Consider the following 13,615-nt stretch of genomic DNA (forward strand, 5'->3'; position numbering starts at 1 on the left):
CCCAGATAACATTCACAAATATAGCTTAGTAGTTGTAAAAGTACATTAGCTTTTTATTCATTTAAGTTCAATACAAAATGAAACAATTACAGTAGTTTTTTTTTTTTTACAACCCTATAGTTTAGTTGCAGTGTACTCCAGATTACACAATGTAAAGCACGCCAGGTGTCAATACAAAACTAAAACCAGCTGCGTTTAACCAGCAAATGAGTATGGAGGAGTTCCTTTAACACCCAGTCCTGACACCTGTAACAGAACACAATGACATTTACAAATCATTACAAACACTGCATATGTAAAAAATAAATACAAAATGTGGAACTTAGATGAATGATACGATATGGGGTACTAATGCTAAAGAGAGGCTGCTTGCTCATTAAAATCATTTCCATGTAATATAACAGAACAGATTTCATTTTTGGATAGGCTAGCCCAGCATGGATATATATATCGATCCATCCATTATTATTAACCGTTTAACCCTTTACAGGGTCGCGGTGGTGGATATATATGTAAGGTATAAATCACGACAGGCTGTGCAGTTCCCATGATATACCACGCCTGGGGGGGTGATAAGGTCCAAGGTTTATAACACAGCTACCTGTCATTTGGGGGGATGAAAAATAATAATTAAAACACATTTTAAATTATAATTAAGACAAAACCAGAAACTTTTATTGTGTATACATCAGTAGTGTAATATAGTGCCAATTTTAATTTAATTGATTGTTTACTTATTAAAAATAAATTGCACATTAGTTTACTGTGAATTCCTGCTTCGAAAGTGCCATCTCACTAGAAACTGGAGGACTGGATACAAGCTGTGATGATGGGCGGAGTTTCAAATGACACTAAGGAAGTAAGGAGAGCAGCTGCGCTGGAGACTGAAGCCCGATCTTGAAGTAAGTTTGTGAACTTGCTATGTGCGAAGCACACATATTCTAGTACGTTTTCATCCTTTTGGATCTCTGAAGATGTTTTTGTTAGTAGTCGGACACCCTCGCGTACCTCAGTTTAAATACACACATACATATTTTTATATACACATACACACACACACATATACAATACTGTGCAAAAGTTTTAGGCAGGTGTGAAAATGCTGTAAAGTAAGAATGCTTTCAAAAATAGACATGTTAATAGTTTATATTTATCAGTTAACAAAATGCAAAGTGAGTGAACAGAAGAAAAATCTAAATCAAATCCATATTTGGTGTGAGCACCCTTTGCCTTCAAAACAGCATCAGTTCTTCTAGGTACACTTACACACAGTTTTTGAAGGAACTCAGCAGGTAGGTTGGCCCAAACATCTTGGAGAACTAACCACAGTTCTTCTGTGGATTTAGGCAGCCTCAGTTGCTTCTCTCTCTTCATGTAATCCCAGACAGACTTGATGATGTTGAGATCAGGGCTCTGTGGGGGCCATACCATCACTTCCAGGACTCTTCTTTACGCTGAAGACAGTTCTTAATGAATTTCGCTGTATGTTTGGGGACGTTGTCATGCTGCAGAATAAATTTGGGGCCAATCAGATGCCTCCCTGATGGTACTGCATGATGGATAAGTATCTGCCTGTACTTCTCAGCATTGAGGAGACCATTAATTCTGACCAAATCCCCAACTCCATTTGCAGAAATGCAGCCCCAAACTTGCAAGGAACCTCCACCATGCTTCACTGTTGCCTGCAGACACTCATTCGTGTACAGCTCTCCAGCCCTTCGGTGAACAAACTGCCTTCTGCTACAGCCAAATATTTCAAATTTTGACTCATCAGTACAGAGCACCTGCTGCAATTTTTCTGCACCCCAGTTCCTGTGTTTTTGTGCATAGTTGAGTCGCTTGGCCTTGTTTCCACATCGGAGGTATGGCTTTTTGGCCGCAAGTCTTCCATGAAGGCCACTTCTGACCAGACTTTTCCAGAAAGTAGATGGGTGTACCAGGGTCCCACTGTTTTCTGCCAATTCTGAGCTGATGGCACTGCTGGACATCTTCCGATTGTGAAGCGAAGTAAGCATGATGTGTCTTTCATCTGCTGCAGTAAGTTTCCTTGGCCGACCACTGCGTCTATGGTCCTCAACGTTGCCCGTTTCTTTGTGCTTCTTCAAAAGAGCTTGGACAGCACATCTGGAAACCCCTGTCTGCCTTGAAATTTCTGCCTGGGAGAGACCTTGCTGATGCAGTATAACTACCTTGTGTCTTGTTGCTGTGCTCAGTCTTGCCATGGTGTATGACTTTTGACAGTAAACTGTCTTCAGCAGCCTCACCTTGTTAGCTGAGTTTGGCTGTTCCTCACCCAGTTTTATTCCTCCTACACAGCTTCTGTTTCAGTTAATGATTGTGTTTCAACCTACATACTGAATTGATGATCATTAGCACCTGTTTGGTATAATTGTTTAATCATACACCTGACTATATGCCTACAAAATCCTTGACTTTGTGCAAGTGTACCTAGAAGAATTGATGCTGTTTTGAAGGCAAAGGGTGGTCACACCAAACATTGATTTGATTTAGATTTTTCTTCTGTTCACTCACTTTGCATTTAGTTAATTGATAAATGTAATCTATTAACATGTCTATTTTTGAAAGTATTCTTACTTTACAGCATTTTTTCACACCTGCCTAAAACTTTTGCACAGTACTGTGTGTGTGTGTGTGGTGTGTGTGTGTGTGTGTGTATATATATATATATATATATATATATATATATATATATATATATATATATATATATATATATATATATAGAGAGAGAGAGAGAGAGAGAGAGAGAGAGAGAGAGAGAGAGACAGAGAGAGACAGAGAGACTAGATTCTGTGCTAAATTAGTCCCCCACTCCCCCTCCAGTAGGGGAGAATGATGTGCTAACAAGGGACAATCCTTGATGGGCCAAATGGCCTTTTCTCATCCCCAATCTTTACTTCTGTTCTTATGAACGAGACTCCAGAGCTGCTGCATCCCTACCTTGAAAATGCCTCCTGCTTCAGGCTGCCTGGCCATCCACGCATCATCCATACCCTCGCAGGCTGAGGTGACGTACAGCTCCGAGTAATCCTTCCCTCCGAAGCACAGCGAGGTGGTCTTATCAACAGGCAACTTCACCGTTTCAATTCGCTTGCCTACAGACACAAAAAAAAAAAAAAAACACCACATTTACAGTTTACTAAACGCTCATTAGTTGTGAACATGTACTTGCCCTTAACGTAAATACTGGTCGGGTTCAGCTTTTTAGTCTAACTGGACAGAAGAGTCAAAAACGGCTGGTTTCACATACGCAAGTTAACCCTAATCTCGGACCACCTCACCTGAGGCAACGTTAGGTAGACCAGGAATAGCGCTAACCAGGCTCTATGAAACCAGCCAGAAATCTTTTACAAACAAAAATACTGCTATCAAATTAAAAAAAAAAAAATCACTTGAGAAAGAAATAAATAAATCACCTATCAAACATAAGAAATAAAGTAAAAGAACCAAAAGTTCAACACTACAAAAAAATGTAGTTTAATTAAAATTAGATAATGTTCAATACAGAAAAATAAAGGAATACATGAATAAACAGATTCTATACCAGGATGCCTGAAGGTTTAAATATAAAAGGAATAGTAGATCGTTATGACATCATTAGTTACCATGGCATCAAAAGCCTAGAAGCACCTCCACTGCTCGTTTCCCTACACAATTCTGTAAGCAAAGACTGGATTGTGGGTGTGCTCCCTAACCCATGTTAGTCATGGGATTCAGAAGCAGTCCCGTGGAGCGAGAAGCAGAGCTGTACAGGCACATGCACCTACCCGTGGCTGGGTCTATACGAAGGACTCTTCCTCCGTTGTAGCAGGCAACCCAGAGTCTCCCCTCACTATCAATGCACATCCCATCAGGGATCCCTTCATCCTTCTCCAGTTTGTACAGGACTCTGCGGTTAGCTGTGCACACCATTGACAAATGCAGGATGAGGCAGGATTACGCACACAACACATTAAAACGTTTAATCCTAAAATACTACCAACTAATCTTACAGTTAGTCCATGGATAAACAAAGTTTTGACAGAGTGTATTTTTAGACATTGAAAAAGTGTTTGTCCACTGGGCCATGAAGAATTATTTACAACGCGCTACTGACCAAAGGTCGTTTATGGTCACTAATGATCCCCTGCATATTAGTAATATTCACGGAGAGTCTTATAGAGCAAGTAGGGAGGTTCCAGAAAATACAACCTTAAACAACCCCACGGGTTGCTACAACTGTTGTCCTCAAAATGTCCGCTCTAGTACCCTGGGGTTTGAGATATTTCCTCTAAATCACTGCAGGAAGAGCGATTTAAAAAAGACAAAAAAAACGTAACAACTTATTGTGCAAAGACAAAACCAGCTGGAGCCCTGCCCTGTCCTTTATTCTTTCCAAGAGAAAACCAGCTGGAGCCCTGCCCTGTCCTTTATTCTTTCCAAGAGAAAACCAGCTGGAGCCCTGCCCTGTCCTTTATTCTTTCCAAGAGAAAACCAGCTGGAGCCCTGCCCTGTCCTTTATTCTTTCCAAGAGAAAACCAGCTGGAGCCCTGCCCTGTCCTTTATTCTTTCCAAAAGAAAACCAGCTGGAGCCCTGCCCTGTCCTTTATTCTTTCCAAGAGAAAACCAGCTGGAGCCCTGCCCTGTCCTTTATTCTTTCCAAGAGAAAACCAGCTGGAGCCCTGCCCTGTCCTTTATTCTTTCCAAGAGAAAACCAGCTGGAGCCCTGCCCTGTCCTTTATTCTTTCCAAGAGAAAACCAGCTGGAGCCCTGCCCTGTCCTTTATTCTTTCCAAAAGAAAACCAGCTGGAGCCCTGCCCTGTCCTTTATTCTTTCCAAGAGAAAACCAGCTGGAGCCCTGCCCTGTCCTTTATTCTTTCCAAAAGAAAACCAGCTGGAGCCCTGCCCTGTCCTTTATTCTTTCCAAAAGAAAACCAGCTGGAGCCCTGCCCTGTCCTTTATTCTTTCCAAGAGAAAACCAGCTGGAGCCCTGCCCTGTCCTTTATTCTTTCCAAAAGAAAACCAGCTGGAGCCCTGCCCTTTATTCTTTCCAAAAGAAAACCAGCTGGAGCCCTGCCCTGTCCTTTATTCTTTCCAAGAGAAAACCAGCTGGAGCCCTGCCCTGTCCTTTATTCTTTCCAAGAGAAAACCAGCTGGAGCCCTGCCCTGTCCTTTATTCTTTCCAAAAGAAAACCAGCTGGAGCCCTGCCCTGTCCTTTATTCTTTCCAAGAGAAAACCAGCTGGAGCCCTGCCCTGTCCTTTATTCTTTCCAAGAGAAAACCAGCTGGAGCCCTGCCCTGTCCTTTATTCTTTCCAAGAGAAAACCAGCTGGAGCCCTGCCCTGTCCTTTATTCTTTCCAAGAGAAAACCAGCTGGAGCCCTGCCCTGTCCTTTATTCTTTCCAAGAGAAAACCAGCTGGAGCCCTGCCCTATCCTTTATTCTTTCCAAGAAAAAACCAGCTGGAGCCCTGCCCTGTTCTTTATTCTCACTCCTGGTGCATTATCTGCTTAATAATAACACATTTCTAAGAGCCACGTAAGAAGAAATTAGCTAAACTGCTTATTGATAACCATATATGGAAATTGTTTGTATTTGAAATGCTGCACACGTCTTGTGCCTTGAGCGGATGAAGCTCACATGAGACCAGAGGTAGCTACTCTGTTTTTTTTACTAAAATAAACTAAACTTTTTTTTTTTTTTTTTTTACTAACCATGCTTACACATTAGTGCTGTGTTTTGTGTTTTCTTACACATCATGGATCATTATTGCTGTGTTACCTGTTTGACAATGTGGGCAATAATGCTTATACTACTAGTGTACTAGAGCAGACATTTTGAAAAGAGCTTTGAAACAAACTTTGAACTTTTAAATAGTTACTAGTGTAAAAGGTTGTTAGGGTGATACCAATGAAAAGAAGAATGACAGGCACACCTTCGAAACAGTTGCAGCAGCACGTGGGGGCGTGGAACGCTGTATTACAGGTACATTATTTAAACAGTTGCAGCAGCACGTGGGGGCGTGGAACGCTGTATTACAGGTACATTATTTAAACAGTTGCAGCAGCACGTGGGGGCGTGGAACGCTGTATTACAGGTACATTATTTAAACAGTTGCAGCAGCACGTGGGGGCGTGGAACACTATATTACAGGTACATTATTTAAACAGTAGCAGCAGCACGTGGGGGCGTGGAACGCTATATTACAGGTACATTATTTAAACAGTTGCAGCAGCACGTGGGGGCGTGGAACGCTATATTACAGGTACATTATTTAAACAGTTGCAGCAGCACGTGGGGGCGTGGAACGCTATATTACAGGTACATTATTTAAACAGTAGCAGCAGCACGTGGGGGCGTGGAACGCTGTATTACAGGTATATTATTTAAACAGTTGCAGCAGCACGTGGGGGCGTGGAACGCTGTATTACAGGTACATTAACAGTGGGGTGTGGAAACGCTGTATGGTACATTATTGAAACAAAGCAGCACGTGGGGGCGTGGAACGCTACATTTTTCGGAACTCTGCTATTTACAGTATCCAGACTAATACTATTTCATAATATTCTATCTGCCACTTATCAAATATGTGGAGGATTTTACCTTTTTTCACTTATGAATGAGGGAAACTTTCTTTAAAAAGCTCAAGTTTGTCTAAGCTCCACACAGGCAAGCTTTCCCCATTTTGTCTGTCAATTAGCACTCATAGCCTGGACAGCCATGCACTTGAAGCAGCTTCATGGATTGTGGACAGAAGACAGCAGAAAGTTTCACCTTTTTTAAGACTTGTGAAAGATGATTTGTTCCAGCAGAAACCAAAGTTTTCCTTAAGTTTTAGTTTCTGCAACATCTATTTGTTTGCAAACTTCCCTCGGTCACAGCAACGCACTAACCATGTTTACAGTTTATTCTGCAATAACTGTGGTGGTCTTGTGCTACTTGCTTATCATTCTGGAGCTACATTTAGCAACATCTGAAGATTTGTGTTTCACTTGAGTAAATACAAGGCATGGCCGAGGAACAGTTTGCATTAACGTGTCCCTTTGTGAAAACACTTACAGAGACTCCCTGTCTGCAAGTCGTAGTCAAAGGCATCCACACTGAAAGACAAGCTGTCTATGTAGTAGAAGGTGTTGTGGTCCAGGGACCAGTCCAGCCCATTGGAGATGTCCACCTGGTCGAAGTGCTTCCTGACAGAGTGGTCTGTGTTCAGGGTATACAGCGAGCCCTGGCCTCTCTCCAGCTCAGCTGGGCGCACCTCCATACCCATGGTCCCTTTGAACAAGAACAAAACCAATAGGGTGGCGATGGGATCTGGTACTACAGCAAGACCTGTCTGCCAGCCATGGTTTTAGTTAATGCTGCTCTTGTGAATCCCCACCTCTATTTCCATCATCTAAGCTATAAATGCAGCAATGGAAAAAAGACTTCCATTGAGTTTAATAAGACACGCCTGAGCTTTTTGTCTATAATCAAGCTTGTATTAAAACCTGGGCATTGATGAAGCTGCTAAGCAATAGGAGTCTTATTTCCTCGCTGCAATGTGTTTCTGTCAAAATTGCAGTTTTGAGACCTGCGTGTATAATGTGTATGGAAGTACATGACAGTAACATTTCACTTTAATGAGTGCATTAATAATCTGAGCCTGCTTGTCACGGTACCTGCAAAAAACCTGCCAGCCGGGTCCACCTTCCCGTCATTGAACCTGTTGTTGGATTTGTCCTTGTCCACGTGGGCGATGGTGGTGATGGTTTGTGTCTCCCAGTCCACGGCAGCAAAGCTGGTCCCAACACCAATGACATACCCCCCGGACCTGCGAGGGACCACCGTGCCAACATAGGCGTCTGCGGGGAGAAAACCCTGGAGATTACACTGTGCACTGGAGAAAGCCCTGGAGATCACACTGTGCACTGGAGAAAACCCTGGGGGATCACACTGTGCACTGGAGAAAACCCTGGGGGATCACACTGTGCACTGGAGAAAACCCTGGGGGATCACACTGTGCACTGGAGAAAACCCTGGGGGATCACACTGTGCACTGGAGAAAACCCTGGGGGATCACACTGTGCACTGGAGAAAACCCTGGGGGATCACACTGTGCACTGGAGAAAACCCTGGGGGATCACACTGTGCACTGGAGAAAACCCTGGGGGATCACACTGTGCACTGGGGAAAACCCTGGGGATCACACTGTGCACTGGAGAAAACCCTGGAGGATCACACTGTGCACTGGAGAAAACCCTGGGGGATCACACTGTGCACTGGAGAAAACCCTGGGGGATCACACTGTGCACTGGAGAAAACCCTGGGGGATCACACTGTGCACTGGAGAAAACCCTGGGGGATCACACTGTGCACTGGAGAAAACCCTGGGGGATCACACTGTGCACTGGAGAAAACCCTGGGGGATCACACTGTGCACTGGAGAAAACCCTGGGGGATCACACTGTGCACTGGAGAAAACCCTGGGGGATCACACTGTGCACTGGAGAAAACCCTGGAGGATCCCACTGTGCACTGGAGAAAACCCTGAAGATCACACTGTGCACTGGAGAAAACCCTGGGGGATCACACTAGAGATTAAATAAATAATTAAGGGCCTCGAGTCTTGAAATGTAGTGGACTGGGGTGCCTGCCCCTGGTTTTCAGAGACGATTCAAAGTGAACTTGATAGAAATGAAAAGTATGTTATTTCTCACCAGTCTGAATGCTCTGTATGTGATTGGTGTCTGGATTCCATCGGCACACCTTCTGCCCCGAGACGTCAACATACAGAAGGGTGCCTTCCTTCTCCTCCCAAACCGGGCTCTCTCCAATCATGTTCTTCTCCTTCACAACACACTGCACCTTGATGGAGGACATGGTCTGAAACACAAACCACGCTGAGCTGAAGAGCTGCCAGGAATATATGGCACCCATGAATACTTTACAAAAAAGCATGACTACATCAGTGCTTGGTTACAGTCGCACTGCATGAGAACCACTGAAACTCTAGCCTTGAGAGTTTTACTGTGATAAACCATGGTAAAACGATAACAGTGTAAAGCACAGTGAAATCATGGTACAAGCACAACAAAGTACAGTAAAGAGTACAACAACTCTGATGTTGGTCAAACCCGTGTTCCAGGTGAAACCCTGACTGGTACAGCAGGAATGCTGCAGCTTGCTACAGCTCTTTGCAAAGTGGCAGAGTAAATTGTACTGCACCAGTACTACCCTGCCCAGCTTCAACAATTTCAACACATGCCAGGGCCAGAATGGGTCTAAAAACCACACCTTTCCAGCTGCATTATCTTCAGGGATATGGAACTTTCACTGGATCCATGCAAACTCCTACATGCTGAAAAGGGCAGGTTTGCATTTGACTTGCTTTGATTTTCAGGTATGGTCTTCATGGGATTGTTTGCTCAAGTCACAAGTCAGCCTCAATTACACTGCACACCCATCCTACTCCAGGAGCAAAACACGAGTCAGCCTCAATTACACTGCACACCCATCCTACTGCAGGAGCAAAACACGAGTCAGCCTCAATTACACTGCACACCCATCCTACTGCAGGAGCAAAACACGAGTCAGCCTCAATTACACTGCACACCCATTCTACTGCAGGAGCAAAACACGAGTCAGCCTCAATTACACTGCACACCCATCCTACTGCAGGAGCAAAACACGAGTCAGCCTCAATTACACTGTATACCCATCCTACTGCAGGAGCAAAACACGAGTCAGCCTCAATTACACTGCACACCCATCCTACTGCAGGAGCAAAACACGAGTCAGCCTCAATTACACTGCACACCCATCCTACTGCAGGAGCAAAACACGAGTCAGCCTCAGTTACACTGCATACCCATCCTACTGCAGGAGCAAAACACGAGTCAGCCTCAATTACACTGCACACCCATCCTACTGCAGGAGCAAAACACGAGTCAGCCTCAATTACACTGTATACCCATCCTACTGCAGGAGCAAAACACGAGTCAGCCTCAATTACACTGCACACCCATCCTACTGCAGGAGCAAAACACGAGTCAGCCTCAATTACACTGCACACCCATCCTACTGCAGGAGCAAAACACGAGTCAGCCTCAGTTACACTGCACACCCATCCTACTGCAGGAGCAAAACACGAGTCAGCCTCAGTTACACTGCATACCCATTCTACTGCAGGAGCAAAACACGAGTCAGCCTCAATTACACTGCACACCCATCCTACTGCAGGAGCAAAACACGAGTCAGCCTCAATTACACTGCACACCCATCCTACTGCAGGAGCAAAACACGAGTCAGCCTCAATTACACTGTATACCCATTCTACCGCACTAGTTTGAAAACAAAGTGTTTTTTTGCACTCTCATACAACCCCATGACACTGTTAAATTGTGCAGCTCTAGACTCCTTATCTATGAGCATTCTAATATTACCACTTAAACCTGCCCAATTTGACATATCTGCATTTGCACAGATTGAGTGAAAATACAGTATCGCTGAAAATAATGCAGCTAGCAAACTGCATTTCTGCATGATGGGCTAATGACAAGGCTGAACCGGACCAGTTCGTCTGTAACGCTTCCATAAAATCACATGACATGCTATCTTGATATCGATATGCAAATGAAAATGCCAAATATTTATTGCACAATAATAGTTATTTAAAATAAATAAAAACTTAAAACACCCATTAGCATGCAAGCCCGATGATTACATGCTCAATAAAAATGCGCAAAAATACCTTTTCTACGAGAACCTTTCTGGATAGTAGATTGATTGTTCAGGGAAAACAAACAAGACACATTCTGTTTCAGCCAATAAAGGTTTATAAACTGTGCCTTGTTAAAATTTAACTATTTTAGTTGATCAATTCGCATGACCAAACAAAATATATTGCTGTTCCCAACACCAAACTATTGAAGAGGAAAAACAACCGGTCAGCACTTTGAGAACAATTCAGCGCTGCCTCAGCTGTCTGGTGCACCTTGTTGATAGATACGTTCGCAGAGTTCTCCTTTCAGAATGAATAAAAACAATTAGAAAGGTATCTGGGCGAAATGGAATCAAATCAGTCCAGCGCTTGGTTTGAGAAACAAACTGAAAACTTATATGATGTATCACACCTCCCTATATACACACTACATTCTGTACACTACATGCTGTATACATTATATTCTATATACACTACATGCTGTATACGTTACATTCTGTATATACTACATACTACACACTACGATATAAACTACATTCTATATACACTACATTCAGGATATCGGAAACAGCAGCTTGAGACAAATGGTTCCTATATTAAGTTTGATCAATTGTAAGAAATATCTGCCCTGCTTCTGAAATGCCCTTGCTACCTAGATTCCAGAGCAGGCACTGGGCTTGCTGTGTGGAAAGGAAACTTTGAGGTTGTTCACATGACAATATGCAAGATGGCATTATACGAGCGTACTATAGTAAGAGAAGCTGGGAACCCAATGGAGTTACTCCTTTAATACAGAAGTCAGCCGGACCATTCCAGCAGCCACCTTGTGCTGGCAGTGCAGTTTTTCTGCATTCATTAATAAAAGGGCAAAGTCTGTAAAAGGGCACGACTGTGTAATCATTTACCACACTTATTGAGGAAAGTTTTTTTTTTTTGCTTATTCATGCAGCAACAATAAGCACAAGGTTTGCATTTCAAAGTGTTGCATGGCCAGCCCTGTAGTAATGTACCCAAAAAGTACATCCGTTCTTCATCAGAGGAAAGATCATGCAATACAAGCTGCATCATTCGGATTCAGTGGCAGGGAAGTATCTCTGCTATTGATCTAGGACTGTGTAAGATGGTGCTGGAGGCTCATTCCAATCCAGGTTTAACAGTTGCAATCACACAAGAGAACTGCTTTAATGTTTGGAAGAGGCTGGATTGGTTCAAGGAAACTAGAAGAGTTGTTAGAAAGACCAGGAGTGGAAGAGCCCACTCTCTTGTAAAAGGTAGGAAGGAAACCACGATCCCTGCAAAATCAAAACCGCTCAGCATGTCCAGTAGTAAGTAGGGTCAGCATATTGCTGCCGTTAATTGATCATTTAACACATTAAAAACACACCTGCACGTCAAGACATTGAGGTAAAGCAGTTATATTTCCAGGAATGACAGAGCAGAATGGACGTCTCTCTCAGAGTTCACATGCAAGACCAGGACTTTCTGTGGTGTCAGCAACTAAACTGAACTCCACCCCCGAGCAGCAGTGGGGTTAATGGGTTTCAAGCATCTGGAACTTGTTATATATTTTTTCTTGTTCCAAGGTGGGTACGCCAACACGTTTTTGCATTGATCAGTACAACATACAGTAAATGTGCTTTATTTGCAGTACAGGGAGCAGCTCTTACTGGGCAGTAGAACACATTTCTCTCCAATACAGGTGTATAGCACCATGAAGCAGCCACTGCCCTCAAACACACAAAGCTCTGTCCCATTGGTAACCCATTCAGGTTGCATTGAACACTTCTGTATTAAAAAAAAAAAAAAAAAAAAAAAAAAGCAACATTTTGAACACGCTGAATTATGAATAATGCTGCAATAAAAATAAATAAATAAATAAATACATAAATAAATAAAAAGAATGCTTTGGTTGCATCACTATACAATTCCCAGAAGTGAAGAAACATCAAATCAGTCACAGTCAGGGTTAGCATTTTCAAAAATTTAATGAAAAAGGGTTCCTGTAAAAAGGAAAGGAGGGGGGGGGGGGTTCATCCGAAAGACTTGGTTCAACTGTGAAAGCTCATGTATAAAACCATTTCAAACCAAGTGTATCAAACAAGTCATTTCATGGAATGCATACATCACACCTGGATCAGACACGCAGGTACTGAACAGTGAAGAGCTCCACACACAAGCTAGTGAACTACATAATGAAACCCTTAACAGGGCAATGAATTAACCTGTCAATAAACAATGCAACACAAATACATACAGAACTGCAACCATATTTGTGATATGGCCAAACTCTATAAAATGTCCAGTGTACCATTCGTTTCAAAACTGAAACAAAAAACCTTGATGAGAGCAAACAGCTGCAACTTCCCCTCTGAAAAGAGCTGTTTAACTGGAGAGGAACAGAAAGGACTGCAGCGCTGGCATCACAAGCAAACATAACAAGTCTCTCGTGTACAGCTCACGGTTCTGAGGTCATGTACGAGGTTCTTTTCAAAGTGGCTTGCTGGGGATATTACAAACATTGTGTTAAGTCTTTAAATTAAAAAATAAATAAATAAATTTAAAGTAGAACACAGAGACACATAAGTAGTCTGTCGAAACCCTGTGTGTCGTGCGAATCCTGCAAACTACATACGGAATTGTTTACAGGATGATCCAGTTTCTGTCCTCTTTTTCAGGGCACAAGCAAAATAAAATGAGGCAACGACCGGCTAAGGAGAACAGAGAGTGTGTAGTGTAATACAATACACACACACACACACACACAAAAAGCATTCCCCAGTGCCAGGTCAACACACACACTATGCGACTGTCAAGGCAAATTGCGTGACTTTGAACTAGTTACTAAAAGGGAGCTTTGATTAGGGAACTTTTACATTGCATAGCATTTTCCATCATTCCAGGTTTACTACAAGAT

At 42.9% G+C, this 13,615-nt stretch overlaps 1 protein-coding gene across 1 annotated transcript; it reads right to left on the reverse strand.

Annotated features, from left to right (window-relative positions):
• Positions 1-125: 125 nt before the first annotated feature.
• On the reverse strand, positions 126-10,788 carry LOC121327736 (regucalcin-like). Its single transcript, XM_041271920.1, has 7 exons — positions 10,732-10,788; positions 8,699-8,864; positions 7,661-7,843; positions 7,059-7,274; positions 3,789-3,920; positions 2,962-3,116; positions 126-246 (listed from the first exon to the last, which is right to left on the reverse strand). The coding sequence occupies exons 2-7, from the start codon at positions 8,859-8,861 to the stop codon at positions 196-198; spliced, it is 900 nt and encodes a 299-aa protein (XP_041127854.1). The 5' UTR covers positions 8,862-8,864; positions 10,732-10,788; the 3' UTR covers positions 126-195.
• Positions 10,789-13,615: the final 2,827 nt, after the last annotated feature.

Source organism: Polyodon spathula, chromosome 15, assembly GCF_017654505.1.
Source record: "Polyodon spathula isolate WHYD16114869_AA chromosome 15, ASM1765450v1, whole genome shotgun sequence".
Classification (NCBI taxonomy): domain Eukaryota; kingdom Metazoa; phylum Chordata; class Actinopteri; order Acipenseriformes; family Polyodontidae; genus Polyodon; species Polyodon spathula.